At 45.6% G+C, this 26,979-nt stretch overlaps 2 protein-coding genes across 2 annotated transcripts in view; one reads left to right on the forward strand and one right to left on the reverse strand.

The window, feature by feature from the left end:
• LOC103805315 (rhomboid-related protein 3) overlaps positions 1-16,181 on the forward strand; it is a gene marked incomplete at its 5' end in the record, with an annotated part of 16,488 nt that extends 307 nt beyond the window's left edge. The window contains 6 exons of the mRNA XM_009077957.1: positions 4,941-5,165; positions 5,882-6,030; positions 10,317-10,429; positions 12,549-12,649; positions 15,218-15,278; positions 15,910-16,181. Of these exons, the coding sequence (XP_009076205.1) occupies positions 4,941-5,165; positions 5,882-6,030; positions 10,317-10,429; positions 12,549-12,649; positions 15,218-15,278; positions 15,910-16,181 (921 nt within the window). The remainder of the gene's footprint in view (positions 1-4,940; positions 5,166-5,881; positions 6,031-10,316; positions 10,430-12,548; positions 12,650-15,217; positions 15,279-15,909) is intronic.
• Positions 16,182-22,312: 6,131 nt separating this feature from the next.
• Positions 22,313-26,453, reverse strand: LOC103805316 (chromosome unknown open reading frame, human C17orf75; the record flags this gene model as incomplete). The annotated part of the gene is made up of 8 exons (XM_009077958.1): positions 22,313-22,663; positions 23,173-23,276; positions 23,810-23,946; positions 24,064-24,128; positions 24,768-24,887; positions 25,563-25,620; positions 25,820-25,960; positions 26,328-26,453. Coding segments are annotated over 8 exons (961 nt in total), but the record flags the coding sequence as incomplete, so codon positions are not given.
• Positions 26,454-26,979: the final 526 nt, after the last annotated feature.

The following is a 26,979-nucleotide window of genomic DNA, read 5'->3' on the forward strand; positions in this document are numbered from 1 at the left end:
TGTCCCTGCATCACATTCCTCATGGACTTGCTGAAGCATTCAGTGGTGACTGAACTCTTAAGCCAAGAGTCAAGTTACTGCTGATTTTTCCAAGGAAACAAATTTTCATGGGAAGAAACTGTGGGACCTGTTGTAAAAAGGTCATGAAGCAGAAGCTTCTGCCATGCTCAGAAGCCACTGCTTCATGGCAGCTGCCAGTTCAAAGGCTTTTCCCTCTCTATCAGTTGCTTGCTGCCATAAGGAGCCGTTTGTTTGCAAGCAGAGGTCTGTCAGTCTGCATGTCTCCTGTTTTATCTAGAGATTTCACCACTTCCAGACAAAAATGTAGAGATAACGTGGTGTTGACTTGCTGGGTGGAGTCACATTGCACTGCTGTAGGCATCAACAGCGACGGGGATGAAGTGTTTCTAGGGCACATTCATTTTATCCCAGGTGAGATGTCTCAGACTGCATGAGTCATGATCTGGATGCCTCTCCATCTCTACTAATGAGTCAATTAGCCAAGGGATCTCTCTGTTTCTCGTCAAGGCAGTTTGTTGAGGCAACACAAACGTAGACATTGTTGTCAGGTGCCCAGGATGGCCTAAAGGTGTTGTTTGCAAGATGTCTTGAACAGTGGCCATCCAGGGGCTTTGCCTTGCTCTTGCTCTGTCCTTGCACACCTGAGTCCCAGCAGATTTAGTGCAACAGTGAGATGAACCTGAGTGACAAAGTCAATGAGCAATGCAAGTTTGCCACATGTCTGAGGTTTCACTGGATGCAATTTGCATCTCTGTATGTTCCTGCAGTCAACGTGGGGATTTGATCTCTCCATTTGTCATGGTCACCCATGCATGTGTTCCTGGTTTAGAAAGAAAGTGTCTTCCATGTGTCTTCACATCAATCAGAACAGTATGATAACAGCACAGCTGTCAAGGATCCAGGCCATGCCCTCTGTCAGGCTGTGGGCAGTGTCAAGGTGGAGTGACTGTGATGCAATGACATAGACCTGCTGTATCTAATCAAGCTGTCTTGAGAGCTTCTTGTCTGTATTTAGGTACACAGAAAAATAAATGCAGCAACTATTAAACAGATCACAGGGAGTGTGAGGTTTTCCTCAGCTCCAGCATAACAAACAATGTGGTCCATGGTACTCAGTGCTCAGCAGTGTATTTATAGTAACAGCTGCTTGTTCTACAGTTTGGGATGTTCAAAGCACCATGTAAGCATTCACTAATTGGGCTGCACAGCACTTAGGTCACAGGAAGTGGTATCATCTAATTTCTTGTTCAGAAATGATGGCCTGGGGCCAGCCAAGGCATTGGCAACAGGCTCAGGAGCAGAACTGAGCTGCTCCTCTCTCCTCTCTCTCTGGGCTCCAGAGCAGCACAAGCTAAGAGGGGCAGGTGGGAGGTGAAACTCTTGGGCATCCTCCTCCTCTGGGGGTAAGAGATGGTGCCAGCTCACACCCACCCGATGTGATTTCTGCAAAATGACAAATTTCCCTCACTACTATTGAATGACTCCTGTAAAAAAGCCACTGATTTTTCTGTCATCAGCCCCTCTCTCCTCATCTGCACTTTTTGCACTGTCTAATCATCAAGCAATGCAAATGCCAGAACATTCAACTCCTTACAAATGACATCTCTCTTCTCACTTCTCCTCTAGTTTCTATTGTTTTCCAATGTCCAAACTTTTTTAGAGCTTCTTCTCTTTTCCCTGCCTTTTGAACTTCCTGATGGAAAGAAGGGGCAGAGTTGACACAGAATCACTGTGCAATCAGTGACTTTCTTCACTTCATAGCTGTCAGTCCTGGAAACTGTGTGGTGTGTTTAGGTGCAGACTTGTGCTTGCTGGTCATCATCCATCTCTGCTTTTTGCTGAGGTTAATTTCTCTGTTTCGGTGGCTTAGTCAGAACTGGTCAGCTCCCCAGAATGATGGTGCTGGGTGTAGTGAAGGGAAAGGCTGACCTGTTCTAAGTCAGAGATTTTACAAGCATGGCTCTGTGTGTGTGGTTTTCCTTTTCTGCAGCTCATCCTGAGCACCAAGAGCTCTGCCTGTTCTCTGGAGCACTGTGGTCCCCAGCTAAAGGGCTGCTATTGAGCAAAGCTGTGTTAATAAGGACATCCACACATATCCTTGTTCCCAACAGTGCTACCAGGTTGGCTTGGAGGATGTGAACATCTGTGACAGATGAACTTGATGCTAAGATACACATTTTGGGAAAAACTGTCTCTGCCCACATTAGCATTTTGTAGAGTTGTGGAGAGAGGGAAGAAAATAAATGTGAATCTTGAAAGCAAAATTGATTGGAGAGGTTGCATTTGTAAGTAAAGTGGGTTATAAAACTGGAGCTGGCAGAGGCTTTTAAAAAGCTTGTGCTAACTTCTGATTTAGTGCTCTGTGTCTTGGAGGATCAGAGCTGCAGAGCTGAATGCATTGCCTGTCACAGAGCAGTATGTGTCTAAAAATAGCTGTGGACCAGCCTCAAAGATGCCAATATGAAATGGGCAGAAATCCATGGTTTTCAAAACCTCCTGAGTGAGGCTGAATAAAACCATAAAAAGGATCCTGTGCCCCACACAAGCCATGAAACTGGAGATGGGGGAAATGCTCCATGACTTGGCTATTGGTTATCTGAGGTAACCACACTAGTACAGATAGCCAAGAAACACTGATAAATTGAGCTGCCAGTGGGAATGGCCAGTGCCACTGCAAGCTGCAGCTGATCCAAGACTAGCTCTACACTGCCATGTGTGCTGAACAAAAGCAGAACATTGTCCTTTGCCAGAGTCTGGCACTGTCCCATGCCAGGCAGGAAAGACTCATCCTCAATTTTTGCATTCTCAGTGCTGAAGGCAGGTTCAGATCTAAGTAGGAAAAACTTCCTTTCTGGCAGATGTGTCTAACCCACCTTCTGAGAGAGCTGTAGCTCTAAGCCTTGGTTTGTTTTGGTGTGGTAATACCAAAGGGCAGAGGTGACAGTGCATGGTTTCCAGTCAGGTCAGCTTGACTGTTTTGCAAGGGAAATCTCTTCCTCTCTGTATAGTAACTTTCTGCAGGAATGAAGGATGGAGGGAATGTGCTGTTCCCCACTGCTACCTTCACAGTTTGCTGAACCCATCCCCTTGCAGCTCTGGACCTTCCTTCAATATCCTCTGCTTTAAAGGACACCTGACAAATATTTTTGAATTTTTTTCTTGTCCCCAAGAGGAGCAAAGGCAGAGAGAACAGAATGAACTCTGCAAGGGAACACATACAGGATGTCTCTGACAGGCTGCTCCGAGCTAACCTGGAGTGAAGCTTTCTTCTGTGGACACAGGGAGGTCATTAGGTGGCTAAAGGTACCTTTGAAACTGAGGTGCATCTCTTACCTACCAAAGGGCACCTCACACATGCTAGGGAAAGTGGATGTCTCTCTATGAACAAAATGCCTTTCAATATGAGCAGCTTGCTTAATGCAGCACATCACCAACACTTTTCCACCCCCCATCTTTCCTAGTTTTAGATAAAAGCTTTTGGACCACTTTCTCACTAAACAACTCAAAGAGAAAAACAGCAACAACAAATTTTTCCCCAGTTTTAAAAAAAAATTAAGCTCATCAATTGCCTGTCAGGGTTTCTCTGTGTGGAGGGACAGGCTGCAAGCAGAAGGCTAAGGAGGGACAGGGAGAGTGGGTCGCAGTGCCATCACCTCAGATGGCCCCTTTGCCCTTCCTCCAGTGATTAAGAGGAGGTGGCTTCCTGCAGTGATTACTGTGTTTTAAGCAGCTTGGTGCAATTCCCCATCTGACTGGGCACTGAGAGCACAAGCTCTGGGCTTTGCTGGCTTTGGGATAACAGCTGAGACCAGCACGATCCAAGACCACTGGAAGCCAACAGTGTTGAATGTCATCTCTGATTTGGCTCTGGGAGGCTGAAGGTGCTGGTGGTTTGAGAGCAGTTAGCACTTGTCTCAGAGAAGGACCAGGCTGTCATGTTTGCTTTGCTGCCTGGTGTGGAAGGGTCCCCCTGCCACAGTCTGTGTGCACAGGGAGCCTTGGGAGCTTCCTGCCCAAGATTCAGTGACTCTGAAGCAGCAGGTTTGTTTGACATCAGGGCTAATTAGCAATTATCCAAATCTTGGAGCAAGCTCTTTCAGACCTGGTTTGTTCCCCCGCCCCTAGCAGGCTAGGCATAAAATTCCATCTGCCTCGTTTGCAAATGCAATTGCTTTAATTATGCATCCAAATTGGGAAAGTGTATGCTCAAAGAGATAGACAGCTAAATCGATGCATGGAAGGTGATAATACATATCCAAATGAGCTCTAAGCCTGTGCTGTCCCAGAGCCTGCCCCCTCTGAGGATAACTGTTGTAGAAGAAGCCTTGTAAAGACTTGCAAGCTTACAGTAGCTAAGACAGCCTGAGCACCAGATTAACTTGTTGTTTTGTTGCTGTTGCTCATGCAGTTTTGTTCTACACAAAGAGATGGTTTTCTTTGCCCAGAGCTAACTCCTGCCACAAGGACCAGACAAAGGGTTAGATCTGCTGTGGATGTACCTGGTGCTACCTTCAAGACACCTTCTGTCCTAAGAGATGACAAGTGCAGGGAAGTGTGATAGAGCAGGGGGAGCTGAGGGAAGGAGGATGCAGGAACATGAGTCATGCTAACCCATGGTGAAGACAGTGGATGGAAGGCTGGAGAATGGGCCACAGCTCAGCTGATAGAATGGGCTCTATGGGCCATAGAGCTCAGCCAGGTGCACCAGCAGCCTCTGCTCTGCCCTGACCTCATTATTGGCATTATGATGGCAGATCCTGGTGCTGGTTTTCCTTTCACTCCATGTAGGTCACCCTGTGACCACCCTGAGCCTCAGTTCCTAAAGCTCAGCCTGGTGGTGTCTCTCCTGCCTGGACCTCCTAATATCCCTGGAGGATTATGCTGTGTCCTCACGGCTTCGTCCTCGTCTTTTTACCCAGATGAGCAACAAAAGGTCGAACAGTTTCCGCCAGGCCATCCTGCAGGGGAACAGGAGGCTGTGCAGCAAGGCCCTGCTGGAGGAGACAGGGCTGAGCCTGTCGCAGAGGCTGATCCGGCACGTGGCGTACGAAACTCTCCCGCGAGAGATCGACCGCAAGTGGTACTACGACAGCTACACCTGCTGCCCCCCACCCTGGTTCATGATCACCATCACCATCGTAGAGGCAAGTACCTGAGGGACCTCCCTGGGAGCTCTCCCCCAGAGCTGTGCTGGGACATGAACAAGGTTAGAGTGGGACTCGTTTAGATCCAGACAAGGATAAACGTGAAGCTGGTAGTGGTTTTGGCTCTCCTGTTTGGGTGTGTGTAAGTGGAGACTGTGATCCTATCTGTCTCCAAGTGTGCTTCTTAGTCAGTGAAACTACTTGTATATGAGACTGCAGAATTTGGGAAACTATAGCAAAACTTGTTGAGAATTGAAATTCTGGACCATTCTAGGGTAAACTGGTAATTCAAATAATGGAATCAGAAGACAAATTCCTATATGGTTACCATTCTGTGAAGTGAGGGGAAAAAGAGGGGAGAGAAATTGGGTTAAATAATTTGCCTATATGTTGCCTAGATGAGACCTTTGCACAGCTGCTGAGTAATGTGCTCCAGTAAGTCCAGAGTAGGATATAACGTGGCACTGGTCGTTAGGGTGCTGAGTTCCTCTGGCTCAGTGGCTGGTGAGTTACAGAAGGTCATATTGAGAGTTATACACAGTTATATCAACCTGTTGTAGGTCCCTCCAAATAGGGAACTTGTATGCTGTATCAAGCTGTCAAATGGGAGAAAAAAACATTGTATTTTTTACCTTTTTCTCCATGATTTTAAGCTACAAATTGCTTTTCAGTGAGGAAAGGCATTTGCTAACCAAGGAATCTCCCTGCTCTTCTAGGTTGCCTTTTTTCTTTACAATGGAGTGGTGTTAGACAGATTTGTGCTGCAAGTCAGCCACCCCCTATACCTGAAGAATGCATTGCTGTACCACCCCCAGCTCCGTGCTCAGGCCTGGAGGTACCTAACCTACATATTCATGCATGCAGGGTGAGTATTACAAACTGTGGGGAGTCCCCACAGTTCATGTTCCCCAGAGAGAGGGAGGAGGAGGAGGAAGTGACAGAATCAGCTCTGAAATTTTAAGACATGTGTCATAAATTCCACATAGAAATCTGAAGCTCTTGTGGAGTTTTGGGCAATGAGGGACAAACCTTTGCTGGTCTCTGAAGGGAGAAGGCAACACAAGGAGCTTAACAGATGCTGCTGTTCCCCTCAGCAATGTTGGGTCTCCACCTTCCTCTAACTGCACACTTCCTAAAACAACCCCAGGTCGAAGCTCAGTGTCCCACAAGGAGCTGTGCAAGTGGTAGAACAAGTCTGCAAAGATGCTGGACTGGATTTTAAAACTACAGGGTGTATCCTTGCTAGACTTCCTAGCTGAGCTTGGAGAATTCAATCAGATTCCCTGTGCCTATGATATGTCATCACTTAGTAATGTTGTCCCTTCTGTAGGGACTGAGATAATGCCTGAGTCAAGGCTGAACTCCCATTTTGTACACACTGCACAAACACCAGAGTTCCCAAAGAGTTGCCAATCCCAACTGACCAGATGGACAGGGAATGGTCCATCCATCACACAATGCAAGGTGCAGGTGCACAGTAAATTGAATCCTCCTTCATCCTGTGGGAGGTATGTGGCAGATTTGGGAAGAGAATACAAGGCATGGGGATTCTAACTCTGCTTCTCAACTGTGCTCGTCCTCCCAAAACTCAAATAGACTTAATTGTGTGATGTTTGTGATGCCATAGTGATGAGTGAGTGTCACAGGAAAGTTCAGCCCTGTGCAGAACACTCTACCCCCTCAGAGCAGTTTCTCAGATCATTATCTTCACACATTCCTGGCAGATAATTGCAGTTTTCTTTAATTCTGTCATTGTAGAACTGCAGCAACAAGACTTTCAGCAATAGTTTGGAGTTTGAACTGCATAAGGACCCTTTGTTCCTGAATAGAAAGCCTATATTCCCATCAGTCAATGTTCTGCTGTGAAAGGCCAGAAAGATCGAGTCAATCTTTTCCTTTTCCCATGTCCCTGATGGAAGACATGCTGATGTCTCATCATCATCACCATGGAATAACTGCCTTGGTGTGTAATTGCCTTGGAGCACAAGATGTGCCCCTCAGCTCTGGACAGAAATCAGACAGAACAGACTCCACCCAAGAAAGAGCAGGGAAGTTTTTAGAAGAAATTTCTGAACATCTGTGCTCTGCTGAGTCCCTCCAAAGAGTCCATTGTATTTAGGTTTCCAGTGGAGACCATTGAGATTAGACATGAGGATGGTTATGTGACATGAGAAGTGGAAATTTCCATCACTGAGGATACAGGGGAAACAGGGTTTGTAAGAGACTTGATTTTAACTAATGTTACTCAGTTTGCATTTGGGCTTTCTTCTGGTGGTGGTGGTGTTTACTGTCTCACTCATGTAACCACAGGCTGCTTTAGGACACAGTTGCAGGGAAGAACCTGCACAAGGACAATTTTTTTGCAGCATTTAAATACTCCCTGTATCACCCGTGGCAGGTTTTTCTGGCCTGTGCCAGGCCAGCCTGTCCTGTAGCTGTGCACTCTGTCACTCTCCACCTTGGCTGGACAATCTCAGTCACATCTCTAGCTGCTCCAGAGTGGAGCAGAGGGGAAGGTGCTGTGCAGGACACTCGGTGTTCCATGGTGGATTCCAAGTTCTTTAGCTACAGAGCCTTCAAAACAATGGGGAGCTCCCCTGGAGCAATAAGGGCTGTGATTTATCTGCAGAATCTGGAGTTAGGCTAAATGTTTATTTATTGCTAACTTCTGTGTGTTGAACTCTTTTCATGCGAAGAAAACAGATAAATCTTGGAAAGGTAATAATGTTTTTTAGGGGACACCCATCATTCTCCTCTGGTTTTCAAGTGAGAGGGTAACACAATGCCAGGGGTCTATTGTTATCCTGCTTCCAGCTGGGACTTTTAGATGCTAATGTGGATTGTTCCTCAATTTAGTGCACTTGGTCTGTGTTTGAAGAGCAAGTGGCAGCAGGAAGGTGTGAGAGAAGACAGCAGTTGCTAAGGCTGGGCTGGCTGTGCCTCTAGAAAGATTCCAAAAATGTACAGGCTGTGTGTTGGACCTGGTGGAAGGAGCTTTGTCAATGGCTGAAAAGGCAAAGCTGTAAATTCTGTCCTTCTGCTCTCATGGAAAGCAGACGTTGATTATCTGAGGCTCACACATTTGTATCACTGCCATAACTAATGACTTGCATTGATGCTCAGTCCCATTTGTTTGGTCCCAGGGAAGGAGAAAGTCTTTAATAAATCAATGAAATTGTCATTTCAAGAATGACACATTCAGCACTGGCAAAGGGTAATTATATTTTATGGGTGCTTATTGACTGTGGAGCCTTCAAAGCTCCTCACAGGGTGGGGAGGAGAAGTGAATGAGATTGCTCCTGGGAAGTCTCTAAGAACAGCTGTGAGTCAGAGCACTCACTTTAGAGTCCAGGGTAAACTTTGCTGAGCTCTGACAAAAGCTTCCTTGGAAAAATAAGGCCCAGGCCTTTGTGTGAGAATGTCAGGTGCCACCTCATGGTGTTGAGTCTGTGCCAGCCAAAGCTTCCCTGCCCTCTGTGAAAGGGCACTTGGGTGCTTTGTCTCTGGTCTGTGAGCTCAGTTTGACCTTTGCTGGTTGCTCCTAATTTAATTCCTAAGTTCTGTGAACATGCAGCATCAGAACAAGTGCCAGAATATGACCATGCCCAGTGGCTTCAAAGTCTCAAGGAAGGTAATAAAAGAACTCTGTTACATGCAGCAGTTTCCCATGCTGACAAACTGCAGTGCTCAGTGTCTGGTGCAGGGAGGAGATTTATCTTTGGAGAGAAGTGCAGTGGAAACAAACCTACTAAGACACCAGGGCAGGACTGTTTCCTGCAGTCTCATTTCCAGCAGTTTTTTCCGGTCCAATTCTAAATTCTCATTTATGAGGCTGTTCTGCCATTACTGCATGTCACCAGCAGTGTTTTTCTCTCATGTATATGGAATTGCTATGGTAACATGCAGAAAGGCCAAAACAGTGGAAATGCACATAACTTAGACCAAAGATTGCTCGTGGCTGCCTGTCAGCAGCCCTGGTACTTCTTGTGTAAAATAAGATGTGGATTTTCAAGGCATTCGCTGCTGTGCTCTCTTTCCCCCAAAAGACACTGACCTTTATGTCACTTAGATCCACCTGCTTTGTGAGCATACAGGAACAGGACACCCTGTGCCCAGTGAGATGTCACAGCCCTGTGAGCCCAGGGCAAATCTCAGCCACTAGCACAGTGCTGAGCACCCTGTGCAGGGGCCTGGTGCTATTGTTACCTCAGTGGAAGATCCTGCAGATGGCAAAGACATGGGTAAATATTTGTATAGAGCTTTGAAAAGTGGCAGGACAGTTTTGTTAAGTACTATTGATTGGAGCCACAAAGAACTTGCTTTGAAACTATTGATTTGGCTCAGGCAAAAGCTGCTGCCCTGGAGTCTTGACCCAACACACAGAGCTGAGCTGTCACACTGTGTCCAGGCTGCAAGAGCTCCTGCACAGTGGGACTTTCTGCAGGAGTGCTCCCAGCCCAGCTTATCCCACTGTGTTCCGCAGGAGCTTTGCTCTTGACAGTAATGGGAACAAGGGTAGGTGAAGAGAGAGTTTCAGTGGATACACCTGTGCACTAGCCAGAGATCAAAGTGCTCTCTGCTTCCCACTCTGACCATGGTCACGTTGATGTAGGCACAGCAGAAAAGGGTGAGGGTCAGACAGCACCTACTGTAAAGCAGCATTATGGCATGGGGAGGTGGCAACAGTCCTGGAACTTCTGGGCTCACCTCGTTCTTGACTTACCATCCACTCCCCATCAGGGCAATGTGAGTGCAGGGAAAGGCTCTGCCATTAGCAGGGAAGAAGGGAGGAGCAGGTCAAATTTCTGGCTTCTGTTCCAGGCTCTGCTGCCATCTTGCTGCTTTTTTTGACAAGCCATTTAATGGCTTCAAAGGAAAAAGGAAAAAACCCTAGTCTGACTAAGAACCAAACATTCTACAAGGTCTTTGGCTGAAAGGATCTGGGTGGATATGAAAAAGATAATAAGCAGTAAGGAGGGAAGAAACATCAGTCTGAATATTTTCAGGGGCCATTGTTTTTCCCAGAGTTAACAATCTACTCTCATGCTGCAGGTACTTTGTGATTTTCTTTCCAAGGTATCTCTGTCTCAAGGGTAGAAAAGGGAGGCAAAGGGTTGGAAAGAGGATAACTGTTGTTTTTCCTTGCTGCAGGATAGAACACCTTGGACTCAATGTTGTCCTTCAGCTCTTGGTTGGGGTTCCCCTGGAAATGGTGCACGGAGCTGCGAGGATCAGTTTTGTGTACGTTGCAGGAGTCGTGGCAGGTAGGTGACACCTCTGGATGCTCCAGATGGAGAAGCATCTGAAAATGGTTGGGGATGACTTTTGTGTAGGAGAAACATTTTGTGACATTCAGGGTTAGGAGAAGAGCAGTCACTGAAATTCTTTTGGGGGCTGGAAGTGGGAAATATGGTACAACTTGACATCTGTTTCTGTCTAGCCATAGGCTCTGTGTTTAGGAGACCTGCTGAAAAAGCACCAACAACCTGTTGCTTTAAAACAGCCTTGTTTGAGAGGATCTTCCTGAACATGGAGGTCCTGCTGGTCCTGTGCCAGCCCTTCCTCTATTTCTGTCAGCTTTCTACAGCCTGAGCAAGCAAGAAGGATTTGGTTGTAGGTGTAAGCAGTGCATAGGAATCTGGAAAATTCATTTAATCCTGAGGCCATGGGGTTTGATTGATTTTTAGTTGGTGGTGTATTGCTTTTATTTATGTTTGGAATTTCCAGCAGTTTGGAGGTGATGGAAGTTAGAACACAATAGATCAACATCTGATTAAAACAGGAGGAGAGTGTGAGAACAGCCAAGAGCTTCACAGCAGAACTCAGACAAGGATTGACTGCCTTAGTTCAAGATTTATGGTGTTTGCTTGCTTTTTCAGCTACATAATTATTTTTTTTTCCCATAATAAGCAGACAAAGCCTCTGTAAAATGGGCTGCATTGGGTACTAATAAATCCTACATTCCTGGAGAGAGACTGTGGAAAGAATAATTGGCCTAGGACACAGGACTAGGCATGGTACAAACACCACACTATTTAATGCAGAGAAAGGAGTTAGCAGAGCAGCTCCACCATCCCTGGCCTGTTATGCTAACAAGCACCAACTGAAGTGGTCCCCAATTAACAACTTTCCAGACATTTCTACATCGATACAAAACCCCAGAGCTTCATTACTGTGTGTACATGCACACAGCAATCTGGGCAGGGCAGGGAAACACTGAGCCCAGGTGAGCACTGTGAGGTGCCTGGTGCCTCAGACTGCTGTGGCCATGGCAGGGCCCCAGGGCCACAGGAAGGTTTCTCTGGCTGTATAAAGATAGCTCAGCTCCTAAACAATCAGGAATGAACAGTAAAATGTAGTCGTGGGCCACAATTTTTATGTTTCTTTCTCATTTGTGTGGGTTTACTGGGAAGACACTTTAAGGCTGAAATTGAGAGGCTCAGTGCAGTGTCTGAGGATTTAGCTGCAACTTCTCATGACTCCTTTATTTCTCATTAACTTTTTCCTTAATGGCAGTGTTTAAGAGCTGAGAAGTCTCAGGGCCATACAGTGAGGGAGGGAGCTATCAGCAGAGTTAGTTGTTGGAACCTCAGCACTTTCTTGACCCAGAATCAGCTGAGCAATTAGCAAAGAACTCAGTTGGATTCTGTACTACTGAGGACTCTCAAGATTTGCCAGTGTGTCTTTCCCACTCCTGCTCATCACAAAGATCTTCATTCTCCCTGCCTTGTGACACCAAGTGTGCCTTTGTCTGCCTATCTCTGAAATTCCTCTCACAGTTTGCAGAGAAAGGAGCTCAGAGCAGATCCAGCTGGGTTAAGGAGAAGCTGTGTCTGTGTTTGGCTAGTGGTGCCTTTATGTGACTGACCTGTCCTTTTGCTGTCATGTGTTGCTGCCTCCATCCAGGTGATTTTCAGCTAGTTTTACTCTGAAGTTTTACAAGTAACAGGCTGTGCTTTGATCAAAGGCCTGTGCTAAGTTACAAGTCCCCAGTTCCTTCACATTGTGCAAATATTTGTCATGCCAATATGGGAGCTACTTCTATTTTATCTTCAGGTGAAAAACAAGACACAGATATTTGTCTGTCTCCTGCTTCCTTGTTCCTTCACTCAGGGTATAAATGCCTTTTTGCAGCATGGGTTTGAAGATGTGTTGCTGCCTTGCTTGGCTGCCTTTAAAGTAGGTGCAGAAGAATCAATCAGTCACTGTCTTGGCAACTCTACAGGACTGAGTTAGCCTCACAAGTCGATTGATTCTCCCTCCTTCTCTTTCTGTGTTGCTGACCTGCAGCAATTAGCACAAACAGGCAGTAGCAGTGATCTAGGGTAGGAGAGTGTGTCTGTTTGCCTGGCACTTGTCACAAACACTTGTTCTTCCTCTCAGGGTCCCTGGCAGTGTCTGTGGCTGACATGAGGGCACCAGTGGTGGGTTCCTCTGGAGGGGTGTACGCTCTTGTCTCTGCTCACTTGGCCAATATAGTGATGGTGAGTACCACAATGACTGTCTGACCCCAGGTCTGCTGGCCCAAAGGGCTTGGGAACAAGCCCTGACCCAGCTGGGTCATTCACATCTTGCCCCAGTTAAGAATCCTGTCTCAGTGCTGTGGTCCTGGAATGGAAACACTACACTGGAGTTGGTGCCTTGGTACCCTGATGAGTGGCAGTTTGCCAGGAGAAACCAGAGAGGTTGTAATCCAAGACTCCTCAGTGTTCTCCAGGCTATCAGCTCTGCTTGCAAGGGGTGACAGATGTTTGAGAAGAAGGAGTAGACTGGCTCTGGAGAAGTTGCAGACCTGTTTCTGTCTGCGTGTGCCATGTAATTTCATTTGGGTATCTAGGGAGGTTTAGTCTTTGGTGGATTCGTGTGCAGAATATCCCTTGTCTCCACTTGCAAGAGCCAGACTGAAGCTAAACCCTGGGCAATCTAGTGATGCATCTTCTTGCTGTTTCACCTAATGAAATACTTTACAAAGGTCAGTAAATATCAGCATTGTCATTCCTCTAAGGCTGGAAAGAGGAGCTCATCCCCAGCCCTCAGCTAGGTGGTGGCAGAGCCCAGCACATCTGGGACTCCTCAGCTGCACTGGGCAAAAAGGGCTTTGCTGAGAGAGAATTCATGTGTGGTGGGCACAGGGCTGCATGTCTGTCCTGTACCAGCAATATCACAGCAGCATAGCCGTAAAAATTGTGGGAATTCTCCTCCCCTGGGTCTGAGTGGGAGGATAGTGTGGGTTGGCTGCAGTAGAGACAGAAGGTCTGTTATATCAGTGCTGGAAAACGTGTGTGTGGTGGTACTGGAGTCAAGCTTAAAGGAAAACCTTGTATTTAGTGCTTGTGTGCAGTGAAGTCAGCAGGATCCAGCTGTGACCTGCAATGGTGCTGCTTCAGACAGGCTTTGTAGCAGCTGGGAGTGTGGGGAGAGTGACTTCCTGAGCAGAATAATCTCCTTGGCTGTCTTCAAGCATTTCAGAGCATGAGTGAGCTGGGGCTGTTGTCCAAAATAGGACAGTTAAGTGGCTGGAAGAGAGATGGGGAGTGGAGGAGAGGGGCTGCTCCTCTCCCCCAGAGTTTCCACTGGGCAATGCATCCTGTACAGATATTTTCAGTGTGGTCTATGTCCCTGCAGAAACAGGAGGTTTCCTCTGCCTTGCAGGGTGGCAATGCACACACAGGTTTTTAACACCATTATCCACAGGGTCAGAGAGGGACAGTGGAGGAAATTTTGGGTTGCTTTAGAGGAAGAGACTCTGCCAGAGGTGTATGGAAATTATTCACCAATTACCTTCCCAGGCTCCTCAAATCACCACGAAGTTCCCTGTCATTTCCCTACTCATTGGCCACCCCCAAATCTGTTTAGGAATTGCTACTTAGCATCTCTGTTTCTCCATCATCCACTGCCTGTCTTCTCAGCTGAAATTACTTTGACTGCCTTTCCAGTTGAGGTTTTTTTGCTTTTCTTTCCCCTCCTCTCTCTCTGTGCTCACTTGTTGCCTAGAAGTGATGCTCCTGCACACTGGAAGATGCTCTGACTGTTGCTGGCAAAGCACAGTCTGGCCCAGGTGCTTTGAGCCTGTTATGGAGAGGGGAGGCTGTTGTAGGGAGGGTCTCTTGACTCTTCTGTTCCCTTGTGCCTCCTGGTAACCAAAGGAAATGAAAACATCCCTGTTGTAAAAATAAATATTACTGCAATTAAAGCCAATGGGGGAAGCAATAAAGCATGTCACCCCAAGGAAAAGAGTGAGGGGAGGAATTCAAAGCAGTAACTTGGAAATGAAAGCTGAAGGAAGCAGCACAGTATTAATCAACATGAGCTCAGAGCCTTCTGACTGGGTTAGTTTCTCTGTGGAGAGAGAAAATGAGTTCCTTATATTGTAGAGATTGCATTTATGCAGTCCCAGAAGTGATTTACAGAGAGATCACACATCAAACTTGAATATATATAATAGTTGTGGCAAAATATTTCTTCAGCAGGCTGACAAGTCACTAAGTGCTATTAAAGTTAGGCTGAAGAGTTTATAAACATTTCTTTTCCTTCCTTCAGTGTGATGAACAGGGAGTTTTTCACAAGGGAACTGACTGTCTTTGGTATCTCATACTTCTTTCAACAGGTGAAATTTCATTGAGCCACTAAATATGAGTAATAGTGTTGTCATACATTTGAGATCCCAAAACATTATTTCTTTTTCTGCTTGGAAATTTTGTGCAAGTGGAAAAGAAGGAATTTAAATATTTCTCCCATGAACTGAGATTATCATTCAGAGACTCTTATTCCACTCTATTGATTAATGACCAAGCCTGAAGACAGAGGCCAAATCCAGGTTTTCTTATGGCACTTTATATGCTTTTATTGAGGGATTTATTTTTTTGTCTGTGCTCTGCCAAAGGTCTGAGCTGCAGCATTTCAGGGAGCCTGAAATTATAGGCACTGGGGAAACACAGCAGGGCTTGAATGCATTGAGAAATTGCCTGACAAGTGACAGTGTTTGGCCTGAATCTAAATGCAATACCCAGGGTTGTATCAGCATTACTTTCTTCTCCTTGTCTCTTCTCCAGAACTGGTCAGGAATGAAGTGCCAATTCAAACTGCTGCGCATGGCTGTTGCCTTGGTCTGTAGTAAGTATCCTGCAATCCTTGGCATGCAAGGAATCCTGTTCTGTGTGTCCCTGTCAAATCAGTGCCTGCTGATTCAGAGAGTTTTGACTTTGCAGCAGTTTTGGTAGGAACTTGCAGCTGGACCTTCTGGCAGCAGCAGCCACACTGCTCTCCATTGCAGATTTTGGCTTTCAGCACAAGCAGTTCTAAGTGAGGGTTTGGGGTTTGTTGTCAGCCAACATCTGCAGCTTGTGCTGCTTGTGAAGGTGTGGGATTGCAACATCTTCTCCTTGGATTCTCAGACAAGCAATGTTTTCATCATGAGGATGCTCAGGTTTCCTAGAGCTCTTCCTATCTGGGGTGGCAGCAGCATTATACACACATTAATGAATTATCTTCCAGCCACATCCCTAGGGCAGAATGATACAGGAAACTAAGCCATGTGTTCATCACAGACAATTGTCTTCAAATTCTGACCTCTTTTTGTTATGATTTGCTCTAAATTTTGGAGGGTGACTATTCCCCACCATCTACACTGTCACAAGACCAAACTGCTTCTGTGTGCTCCCCAGGCAAGGCAGTTCCTCCCCTCTGTCTCTGCAGTGCTCCCTGCAGGGTGGACAATTAATTTATCTTTTCTTCTTTATTGCAGTGAGCTTTGAGTTTGGGAGAGCTGTGTGGCTGAGGTTCCACCCCTCAGCTTACCCCCCGTGCCCCCACCCCAGCTTCATGGCTCACCTGGGGGGGGTGATGGTTGGAATCACCCTCGGCGTCGTCATCCTGAGGAACTATGAGCAGAGACTCCAAGATCAGACCTTGTGGTGGATCTTCCTTTCTATTTATGTCATTTTTGTCTTGTTTGCCATCTTCTGGAACATTTTTGCCTACAGCCTGTTGGATCTAAAGCTACCTCCCCCTCCTTGAACACACGGGACAGCAAAGCCGGGAGCGGAAATCATCTGTCAGCTGTGCTACATGAATGGAGGATCTATTTTTGTACTTAACTTAGGGGAGGATGATTCTCTGGAACACCAGTGTGTGCTGGAGGAGATGCTTAAAGATCTCATGAAAGAATGGGCTGGTCCAGCAGGAACTGCTGTCGTGGCTGGCCAAGCCCTGCAATTTCTGCCCTGCCCGGGGCAGTTTGTACCTGGGCACTTACTGCTTGGTTTGTCAGCACACATCAATATTTTGTATGAGGTATTTGTATTTTCCAGGTCAGTGCTGGAATTATGGCCAATTATTGAATGAATCTCCTCAGTGTTACTGAACACTAAATGGAAGAAAAGAGCAGACATTTCCTAATTAGAGACTCACATGGTACTCACGAGGCAGCTTGAGTCTGGTTTCTATGGACACATCTGACTGTTCAGCCATACCAGTGCCACTGTCTAATTACTTGAATGGTTCCTAAGATATTTTAGCCTATGGTGAAACTTGTCTTGCACAACTTTCAAAGGAATCAGCAGAACTTGATCACACAGAGTGATGGAAACTGGTCTTCAACTACAGGTCAAATGCAATTGCACTATAAACATTGAGCATCTGAGTGTGTTGTGGACACCCAGCCAGAGGTGACATCTACTGTGCATGTTTCACTGGATTTTAATTAATCATTCCCCTCCTCCCCAGCCTATTGTGGCTAGAAAGCATGTCTGGGGAGTTTGGTATTTTTTTGAGGGATGCAGAAAAGGAGGACAAATGTTCATTTGTGATTTTATCAGGTGACAATCAGGTGCTGTTTTCCTCTCACTTTATTTCTGGCCATGCTGACCTAACACCTGGCCTGCAGTGAGCCTCCAGCAAGGATCTCAACTCTTCCAGCAGTTTCTTACTAGAAAAGTGGGACCAGGACCACCCATAGCAGCCCAGGGTGGGAAATATCCAACCTTGACAGCCAAACAGTCTCTGGGGCCAAGTCCACTAAGGCAGTGGAGTTAAATCAGGTTGTTTGTAGCACTGGTTTCCCACGGAAGTGGAAAGGGTGTGACAGTGCTACCATGGTGACTGTGAAATGGATGAAACTGGTTTTAAGGTGCCTGCTGAATTCTGAGGGTGCCTCTCCCCGAGGCGGTGGATGTTGAGGAGCTCCAAACCACAGCTGGTGGCAGTGATGCCTTTGTCTCTAAGGCTGCTCAGACCCAGGTTCAGGCAGTCTGTAACTGGTCTGTAGCTCAGTCACAGGTGCCTGCACAGACCTGGGGCCCAGATGGGAACATCTGTAGCACAAGCAGTGCTTACAGCTACTCTTCTCTGTAAGGTGCTTACTTTGCTTGTCACTTTAGAGAGCTGCCAAACTACAGTCCAGGAATGTGGGTATCCTTCTCTCCTCTCCCCTTTACCCACCTATTTTGATGGCCTGGAAAAAGCAGCAGTAAGAGTCTCTCCAGATGAGTTCCTTTCTTCCTTTTCTCCCTTTTCCTGCTGGTGCCCAGGCACCACCTGCAGAGCCTTTCACAGCACATCTCATGGGCATCACAGCCATTGTTTGCTCTGTAGCAAAATGTCTCTGTGTCTGGGCTTTATTCTCTCTGCTGTGTTATCCATGCTGCCAGATGATACCACAAACTAGCAGGAGTCTGTCCTTCTAGGGGGGACATTCACAAGTGCTTATCAGCTGCCCCTTGCTTTGTCTCATAGGAAAAATATCTCTGGTTTGAGGGGTGAAGTTCTGCTCCCACATTATGCACTAGTAAAACTTCTGTTGCCTGGGGGAAATGGAAGGGGGAGAAAATAGGTGTTTCTACAGCCTGGAATAAGCCTTACCTGCAAATGAAACAATTCTTGACTGCACCTCTGTTGTTCTGCATGGGTAGCACAATGCTCATGGGCCGTCTGATCAAGGGCCTGAGCTCTGTTTATTTGAGGGGAGGGGATTGGCTCCCTGTGCCATTTTTCCCCTGTTTGGGTCCATATCAAAGCAGTCATGAGAGTTCACATGGATTGTTTCAGGTGCTGGCCCAGAGAGTGTCCTAGTGGTGGAGATCATCTCCCTGGGAGTGGCAGGAGAGCAGGGAGCCAGGAGAGTACTGACATGGTCAACAAGTAATGAGGACATGCCTTTCCTCACTATTGCCAAGCCTTTCTCATTACAGATGCCTTTAAAACAGAGGTGACTAGGAATGACAGTTCCCCTGAAGTGTTATGGAAACTTTGAAAATCGTAGTAGAAAATGTCAATTGCAAAACTCCAGATTATTTTGCCTGTAATTTACCAGAGCACAATATGCACCAATTGATGTTTATTTTGGGTTACTCAGCTGGAAACTATTTCATGTCCATCAGTTTCTCCCCAGTAAAGTTCTGTGCCTGCCAGTGTGTGCTCCGGGGTGAAACAGCAAGATACAAGTTCCAGAGCCACCAGTTTCTTCATCAGCCTGACCCTGGCCCACGTCTTTGCTCTGCCCAGGAGTGGGAGGGAGCTAACAGAGTAATCCAGACACTCTTCTTTGGTCCTGTATCCATAGGTGAATGTAGTTTACGTGAACTGGTTGAAAACAGCTCTGAGGTTGAGCTTATGACTTGTTCTTTTAAACTGTTGTTCACCTTTCTGACCCCCATTCTGTGCCCCCATACCCTGCCTGAGCAAGTCTACAAGCAGCCCTGGGGATCAGAAAGGTCAGACCTTAAAGCAGTACTAGATTTATTGTGAGAGAAGAAATTAAACCCTCTCACATGCCTGCTCAGCAGGGCTGAAATCTCTCCCCATCCATGGAGCAGGTTTTAAAGAGCCTGTTGTGTGCTGAGAGTCACTCAGCCCACGGAGTCAGGAGCAGCACAAAGTCCTTAAACTTTTATAATTATTTTTTTTAATCACTAAAGTCACAATGTGAAAACTTGTTATGCTTTAACAGAGTCCCATGAATTCTAGTTATGTTTTCTAGCACACCCAGGAGTGCCACAGTACTGCAGCACCAGAGCTCATAGCAACCAGCCTTTCCTTTTACCTCCAGGTGCCCTTGACACTGCTGCCTGACGTCAGACACAGAATATCCTCCATCCTGCTGAGCTGTGGCTCCAGCCTGTCACAGTCAGCAATGTGCTCCTGAAGGAGCATCCCACTGAGTGGTCCTGGTGATTGTTTGGTGTTATTTCCTCTGCTGCCAGGATTTTACATCAGTTGGATGATGAACCTTACGCTGTGCAGTGCTAGAGCAGAACTGTCACCACTGTGCAGGCTCGAGCAGTGCAGCTTAGAGGAGGTTTGTGCTGTGCCCTTGAGTGAGGACACACCTGGAGGAGGAACAAAGCTTCAGGAGCTGTCTGTGCACCGTTTGCCCTGCAGTGTGTACTGCAGCAGCATGGGTGCTGGAGCAGGTGGGAGCTGCTGGGGACACCTGCCAGCAGCACAGCAGCACAGGCTCCTGCTCCCAGGAAAGCAGGAAAAGTGGCTCAGGCAGCAGCACAGGCTCCTGCTCCCAGGAAAGCAGGAAAGTAGCTCAGGCAGCAGCAGGTAGATCAAGTGGTACCCTCTGTTCCTAGTGCTTGGGAGACAGGTAGGGATTGACTTCCCACAGCTGGGAGGAGGAGGGAGAGGGTCGTAATGCACTGGTGGGAGAGGTGACCAGAAACCCTGAGTGAGGTGTAGCAGAGTTGTCAAAATGCTGATGAATTTGCTTTTGCTGAGTCCTTAAGGCAACATCTCGTGTCACTCTTCCCCTGTCAGTCGCTGAGGAATCTCAGCACTTACGTGGCATGTTGTGATTTATCACCACTTGCTCCTTTGGCAGTGGGAAGTGTGTTATCAGCAGGGGAGGGGGAGGCTAGAGAAATTGTGACTAGAAATAAGCTCAGGGATTCTGTATCCCAAGACCTTGTTCCTTCTGATGAATTGCACTGCCCTTGTGTTTCAGATCAGATTAGGTCATTTCAGTTCCATCGGGGGGGTAAAGGATGGGACATGACACATTTGAGCTGGTACTGATGTGGCAGTGAACCGTTGACCTCACCAGGCACCTGCTGCTCTGTGCCAATATTTAGTCTCACAGGATGGTGGGTAGGACTTTCACACATTCTTCAGTGAGTAAAGAGCTCAAAGTCTGTTTACACAGATCCAAGTTTAGCTCAGTTGCTTTGGAAGCCCCATCCACTGGCTTTTCCTAGTGTGCAACTGGAATGTGGGTGCAGTCCAACACCAGCCACCTCTGGAGGCAAACTGGGAGCTAGAGAGGCCAGGCCAGCACCTCTGGGGTTGAGCCTCCCCACACTGCTGCTCTCCTGGCTCTGTTAGGGTGGTGGGTGCTCTGCAGTGCTCTGTGATCACAGCTCCAGGATTCCTTCTGCCATCACTGATGCCAAGAGCTGCTTCTAAAGGACAGCAATGCATTTTGCAGCTCTGCAGAAAAGAATCACACCTAAGACAGAAACCAAGTTTGTTTAAAGGTAAATGCATTTTTAATGTCACCATTAACCATTGGTTTTAATTGGGAAAAGCTTTCTAATGAGCTATTTCTGAAATGCCAGGAGGAGTACCCAACATTTATGTTTCGATGTACTTTAATACACAGAGCACAAATTATTCCCTAGGCCTGACAAGTAGCAGAAGTACCTTATTTTCAGTGAGCTTAATGGACACATTGTCACTGATTCTCTCCTGACTCCCCCAGTATCTGTTTCGTTTGCAAATAAAGACAGATTTATGCAGCTTTCCTTTTGCTTACACTGCTAATGCTAACAACACAGCCAAGTGTTACACACAAAGCACTAAACTATGTAATTTTCTGCCTTAAAATACTGAACAAATGCTACTTTCCCGTGAAGGGCTAGTGAAACAAAGTGATATTTGCAAGGTAAGATGCTATGGTGTTTCCAAATATTTTTGTATTGTGTACATTCTGTATATTTTTGTTGTAACAATATTATTTGAGCACAGAATCCATTAAATTTTTTTTTGGTGGTGCTTTTTTTTCTTTGTTTTCTGTTTCATTTTAATTTTTGTCTTTTTTAAATAGAATTGTTCTGTATCTCATGCCAAAAAGCAACCAAGGTAAAAGTTTCAAGGGCAGTTTTGTAAGTTTGCCTACAGTTAACACAGTACTTAAGAGCAGAGCAATTGGTTTGGAGCTCTGCAATGTAATCTTTTAATACTGACATTGATAACTCATTTTTATGTCTGTCTGAAAGATAAAGGGGAGAAGTGTCACAGGTTATCACTCACCTTCTGTCCCCACAGCACAGAGCACAGTCCCACTGGACTGTCAGTAAGACTGTACAGTTACTGTTTTGGGGAGGGTTGTTCAAACACTGCTGCCAAAGGAACCAACAGGAGCTTTGCAGAAATCATCACTCAGAGACCTGAAGAGTTTTCATTCCAGCAAAGATTCCCTTCAGGGATTCTGCTGCCTACATGGCCTATGATGTGGGTAAGAGTTCATTGCTGAAGTACACTGAAATGTTTAAAAGTCTGAGCAATTAACTTGGGAACTTAATTTACTTCAATTTCTGAAGATGTTTCTGTTAATTTAAAATTACTATTTAATCTGTAAAATGTTCAGGTTTAATTCTTCACCACTGAAAAAATATGATCATTTACAGTTATGCAAAATGGGTACTAAGACATACAAAGAAGGTCTTGGTCTCACTGCAAGCTAAGAAAGAAGGGGATTAATCTGCTGCCTGTCCATGGCTGTGCACACACACTGATCACTGAGGCTGCCCAGGCCTAAGGCAGCTCTGTCTCACACCAGTGATGACTTCTTTATCCACTGACAGCAGAACAAACTGCCAAACTGAAAGGAGAATGCAGAAACCTAGCTACAGACTTGTTAGCTATGTTCTCTCCTATAAACTAATACGATTAACTCATTTATTATGATCTCTCCAGAAGTTTGTGCTTCTTTATTAAAACAAAGTAGCCAGATCTTAATGCTTGCACAGGATCATTTTAGAGAGGTTTAAAACACTGAAATGATTTCTAGGTAAGGGACTTGGGGTTTGGGTTTTTTTTCAATGTAAGGACTGTAAAAAACCAGATGTCATGATTTCCTCAGAACAGGAGCAAGTCAGTTGGAATCTGGTAAGCACTGAAACCTGTGCAGGAGTTTGCATGACCTGATGTTCACACATTAAAAAAAGCTCATACTGCTTCATCTAAAAAGGGGGAAAGCAGATGAAACAGCAACTAAGGTAATATTTTTAAATATAAATTAAAAACCCTGTCATAGCTGCACAGAAGAAATTACTGATTTATACACAATTTTAAGCCACAGATGTCTCTCTCATGAATTCCTCGAGGACAGTCACTACATTTCTGGCTTCTGGCATTTCTGCATGTTCCACTTTCACAATCTTCAGGAGGATGTCTCCACTGCCACAGTTCTTTAGGAACAGGTAACACTTGAACAAGGCATAGTGGTTCATTTCAGCCTGGCGGATAAACCTCTTCAGGTTGTTAATGTCCTGTATAGCCTGAGGAAAGAGGAACAGCACTTCCTTATCCTTCTGCATGGCAAGAAACACTGTCATGTGGGAAAGTAAAAGAACAGCAGGAGAAGCAAAATCATTTTGTATTACTGCTCAAGAGTAATGTAAGAACTGAGCACTGTCCTTGATGCTTATTACCTGTTACTGGAACGATGCAAAATGTGTGGACACAACTTGATGTAGTGTTAACTACTGAACCATATTATCAATTACCTGATACTGTGTGTGCACAGTTCAAATTAACAGTATTTTATGGGAGGAAAAAAATTGGGTTTTATTTTAAGCATAAGAAAACATCTTTGGAGCATTCACTGAGGAAACCTTCATACTACTTTACAGCTGGTCTTGTCAACTGCTCAGATTAAGCTTCAGAGTTAATCAGTTAATGACATATAAACATGGTAAATAACCTAAAACTTTGCTGCAAAAGGAGTATTTGCTCCCTCAGTAACCCTAATATCTGCTTCAGGTCTTTAACACGTCTGAACATTTACCTTCAGTTTAAAGTTTTCCAAGATCTGCCGGGAGAGGAATGGGTTCCCAGCCTCAGCACCGTTCCCAAAGGCCTGCATCCAGTCCTCACAGAACCTGTTGCTTCCTGTTACGTGTCAGGAATGTGGAGGAGAGATGACAAAAAGAAAATAAGCTCAATGTAATTACACAGCTGCATTCACCTGGTTTAATCATTCTCAAGTAGCAACTAATAGTTTTGTACCTGGGCCAGGAAATATGTCTTAAGAAGAAACAATACACGTGGAAAAGAAAGGCAAACAAAGCTGCAGTGATTACATGAAACTCTGACTGGTGAATCCCTTTTGAGAACAGGAAAAAAATCAGTTTTGCAGCTTCCCTGAGTTGTACAAGTCATATTTTCATGGTCCACAAACTACTTAGTTTTTCGGATTTTATTATCAACCATTTTCAACCCAGAGTTCCAGTGTGTCTGCTAGAACAAACTGCTCTGCTGCCTCATAGGGAAGCAGGTGCTCCAGTTTCCAGCCAGAATCCAAACTTTCTGGGCATATGAGTCTATGAGTTTCTGAACATCCTCAAATACCTCTAACATCCACAGCTCTCAGCAGCTGAGGGATCCGAGTGAGTAGCATGAAATATTCCCAGCTGTAATCTCACCTGCATTATGCAGCTGAGGCTGAGGTCCACTGCAGTCTATAACCATAGACTTGTGCTGCTCCTCTGTCATGGCAATGCACAAGGAGGTCATTGTGCCTTCCTGGACAAGTCCTTGGAGACTGGCAGCTGCCAGAAACCTGACACAGAGAGCTCTGGTGAACTGCTTGTTTCTTTACATCTCCTGGACAGCAAGGAGGAGGCTGTCACACACCACAGCCACGTTACCCATGGCTCCCTGGGCCTCAAATCTTTACCTGCTGATGTCCTTTTCTGTTCTTTCATCTGCATTTTTCACTTCTACAGGAGTGTAGCTCAGAGCCTTAAACAAAAAAGAGAAAAGCTGGATGCAACTTTCACTTCTGTTGCTGTATTGCAGTTGTGAGCAATAAATATGTGATGTGGTACTTTAAAACCTGTTCTTTGCAGAGAAAGAGCAGAAGCTAAGGCAGTATCCTTGTTACACTCATTGCAGCTGGTTTTGTGCTCAGAAGAGATACAGCAGTTATGATCTATTAGCTATTCTATCCAAAGTCTCCTCAAACTCAGGGACTAGAGATAGGATGAGTTTCTTTTCTGTTTCTAGTGAATTACCCAAGGCACATGTGCAATATAACACCCTCTTTGTTCAGGGGAATTCTAGCAGGGACAGATTGCTCATGCTCTTTCTGATGTTCTCATTCCAATTTCAACCTGGACACTACTAGGTAATTTTAAATGAGTTAACTATTAAAACTGATAGAAGAAATTGTTATGTGCTTCCTTAGCAATAAGGCAGGGAAAAAGTACTTGATCTGAATTTAAAAAGAGAAAAAAAAAGAAAGGGAAAAAGGAAGAAAATGTTGGTCTTCATTTCCTCCTGTCTGGGAAAGCAAATACAAGAAACATTTTAAGCATGTTCTTAAGGTCACTGAGATTCCTTCTGATGGTCTTTTAGTCACCCAGTTTTAAGTGCACTTACAGCATGTAAGAGAGAGGCAAGTTTGTCCTGGAAGAGCTGCACAACCCTCTGGACAGGGCAGATGGCATTCTCAAACCAGCTCCTCAGGTAGGGGCCAACACAGGACTCCAAGTTTTTTTGCTGTAAGAAGTGGAAACATTAAAACTTTAACTACGAATCGGATTTCTACACAAATAGAAGCCTATGAAAAAATCTCCTCAACCTAAGATATTTGGATGTCAGAGCCTTCTTAATCTCAAACCACAGCGAACTGAAACAATGAGGTTACATTTAAAGCCACATTCTATCACCAACGAAAGGCTTTGTGTTTTGAGGAACAGCCAGAAGTGTAACATTTCTGGGATAGACTGAGCACAGACCAAGCAACTGCAGAAGGGGTAACAGAGGCTTAAAATACAGAGCTTCCACTAGAAACATGTGACAAGAAACCCACAAAAAGTCCTTCCTGAGCATCCAGAAGTGATAAGAACAGAGCTGGAGATCAGTAACTTCCCTGCAGACGTTACCTTTTATTAGTCACTCTTCTCTCCAAATCTAACTGTAAGTAACCTTTCAGAGATTTATGACTGGCACAAAAAAGTCCTCCCCCTTTTTATTCCCTTAACTTTCGTGGCTGATAGCACTCGAGACATTCATTGCCACTACACTGAATCAAGCATCTCTCACAGGGCTACATACTTACACTTAAAACACCTATTTTGTCTCTACAGACTAAATTTTCCAGACTGTCTTAGCAACTAATTTGCAGAAATACTAATTTTTTCCACTTAGAAAAAAAATGAAGTTAGGCTTTACCTCCAAATCAAGGCTTGTCTTCAGACTTTGAATGTATTTGTCCAGCTCAAGTCTGAAAGTATCATCTTAAGGAAAATAAGATGCATGACTCAAGACCTGCATTTTTCCCTTTCAGTTATGGCTGTTGCTGACATTTTCAGTTACTGGAAGGTGTGCACAAATGAGCTGATTTCAAGCAGAGACAGATAAAATGGCAAGAAAATCTTTACATCATCTCCCTCCCCACACAGGTAAAGAAGGTTTAAAGGTAAGGATATAGTTCCAGGCCTTTCTCTGAGCCACCTAAGAAACAAACCACATATTCTGGAGCATTGATGTCTGATTCCAATGTTGCCATTTCTAGAAGATTTTCTTGTTGGAAACGACAGTAATAACAACCAACTTTACATTCTGGTATGCTGAGGGGGGAAAAAAAAGCAGATGTACATGATTTCTGAATGAATTTCACCAGCCAGCACTGGTGGCTCCTATGGTTACATGCAGAGCTCTTAGACCTGCTTTCTCCCACTGTGATCAGTTTCAAAGGAAATAACCATGAACACATGCAGGATTTTTAAAATATCCAAACAGTAAATTATTTACTAGGGTATTTTTCTCAAAGCTGCCTAGAAAAATGAAAGTGCCATTGTGCCAGGCTGTTCTTGGCAGCAGCATTAGGCTGAGAGCATGGAATCCAGGCTAGACTAAGTGCAGCAGCAGACAGGCAAGCTGTGCTGTGCTGCCAGTGTTCCTTACAGCTCCTCACCCACAATCTCAGCAACTCACCTCAGCCCCACGGATGCAACATTGCCCATCCCTTCAAACAGGGCCCCTTTGGTCAGGCGTTTGGCGATGAAACCACGCAGCTCTGGCTCTGCTTCAGCTGGTAGGTTCGTGTCCAGCAAGGAGAGGCTTTAGAAAATAAGAAGGCATTGTCAGCAAAAAGCAAATGCGATGGTTTTGTTTCTCTCAAGTGCAGAGCCCCTGTCCTAGCAGGAGGATTCCTGCACCGTCCCTGGCTGACAGCTCTGTGACTCTGGGCCCAGCAGGAGCAGACAGCAGAGTCTGGGTTGTGGTGTCAGCTGGTGCAGCAGCTATGGACAGCTCACTGCCCTCTTTGTTTCTGTTTCCCTAGCTGTGATACAGAGCTTAAGGAAAGATGCCCATTTAAAATCAGCACATTCTTGTAATCTGTTACCTACATGAAGACCTGTGACAGGTCTTCCTGTGACAGCACTACAGAAACGCCAAGTGTTGGTAGCAAAGAGAACAGAGTTCAAAGTCCAAGATGACAGTCTAATACATTACTTGAGCTCTGAGTCCATTGCCCAGTATTTCAGGGCAGTAAGGTGCAGTGTTGTGGAGGCCCAGCAGCCCCGCAGGGGTTTCAGCCCCGCGGCCTGGTCTCCCCGCAGCGCTCGGCGGGGCCTGAGCGCAC

The sequence above is a fragment of the Acanthisitta chloris genome, unplaced genomic scaffold (genome assembly GCF_000695815.1).
Source record: "Acanthisitta chloris isolate BGI_N310 unplaced genomic scaffold, ASM69581v1 scaffold14657, whole genome shotgun sequence".
NCBI classification, from domain to species: Eukaryota; Metazoa; Chordata; class Aves; order Passeriformes; family Acanthisittidae; genus Acanthisitta; species Acanthisitta chloris.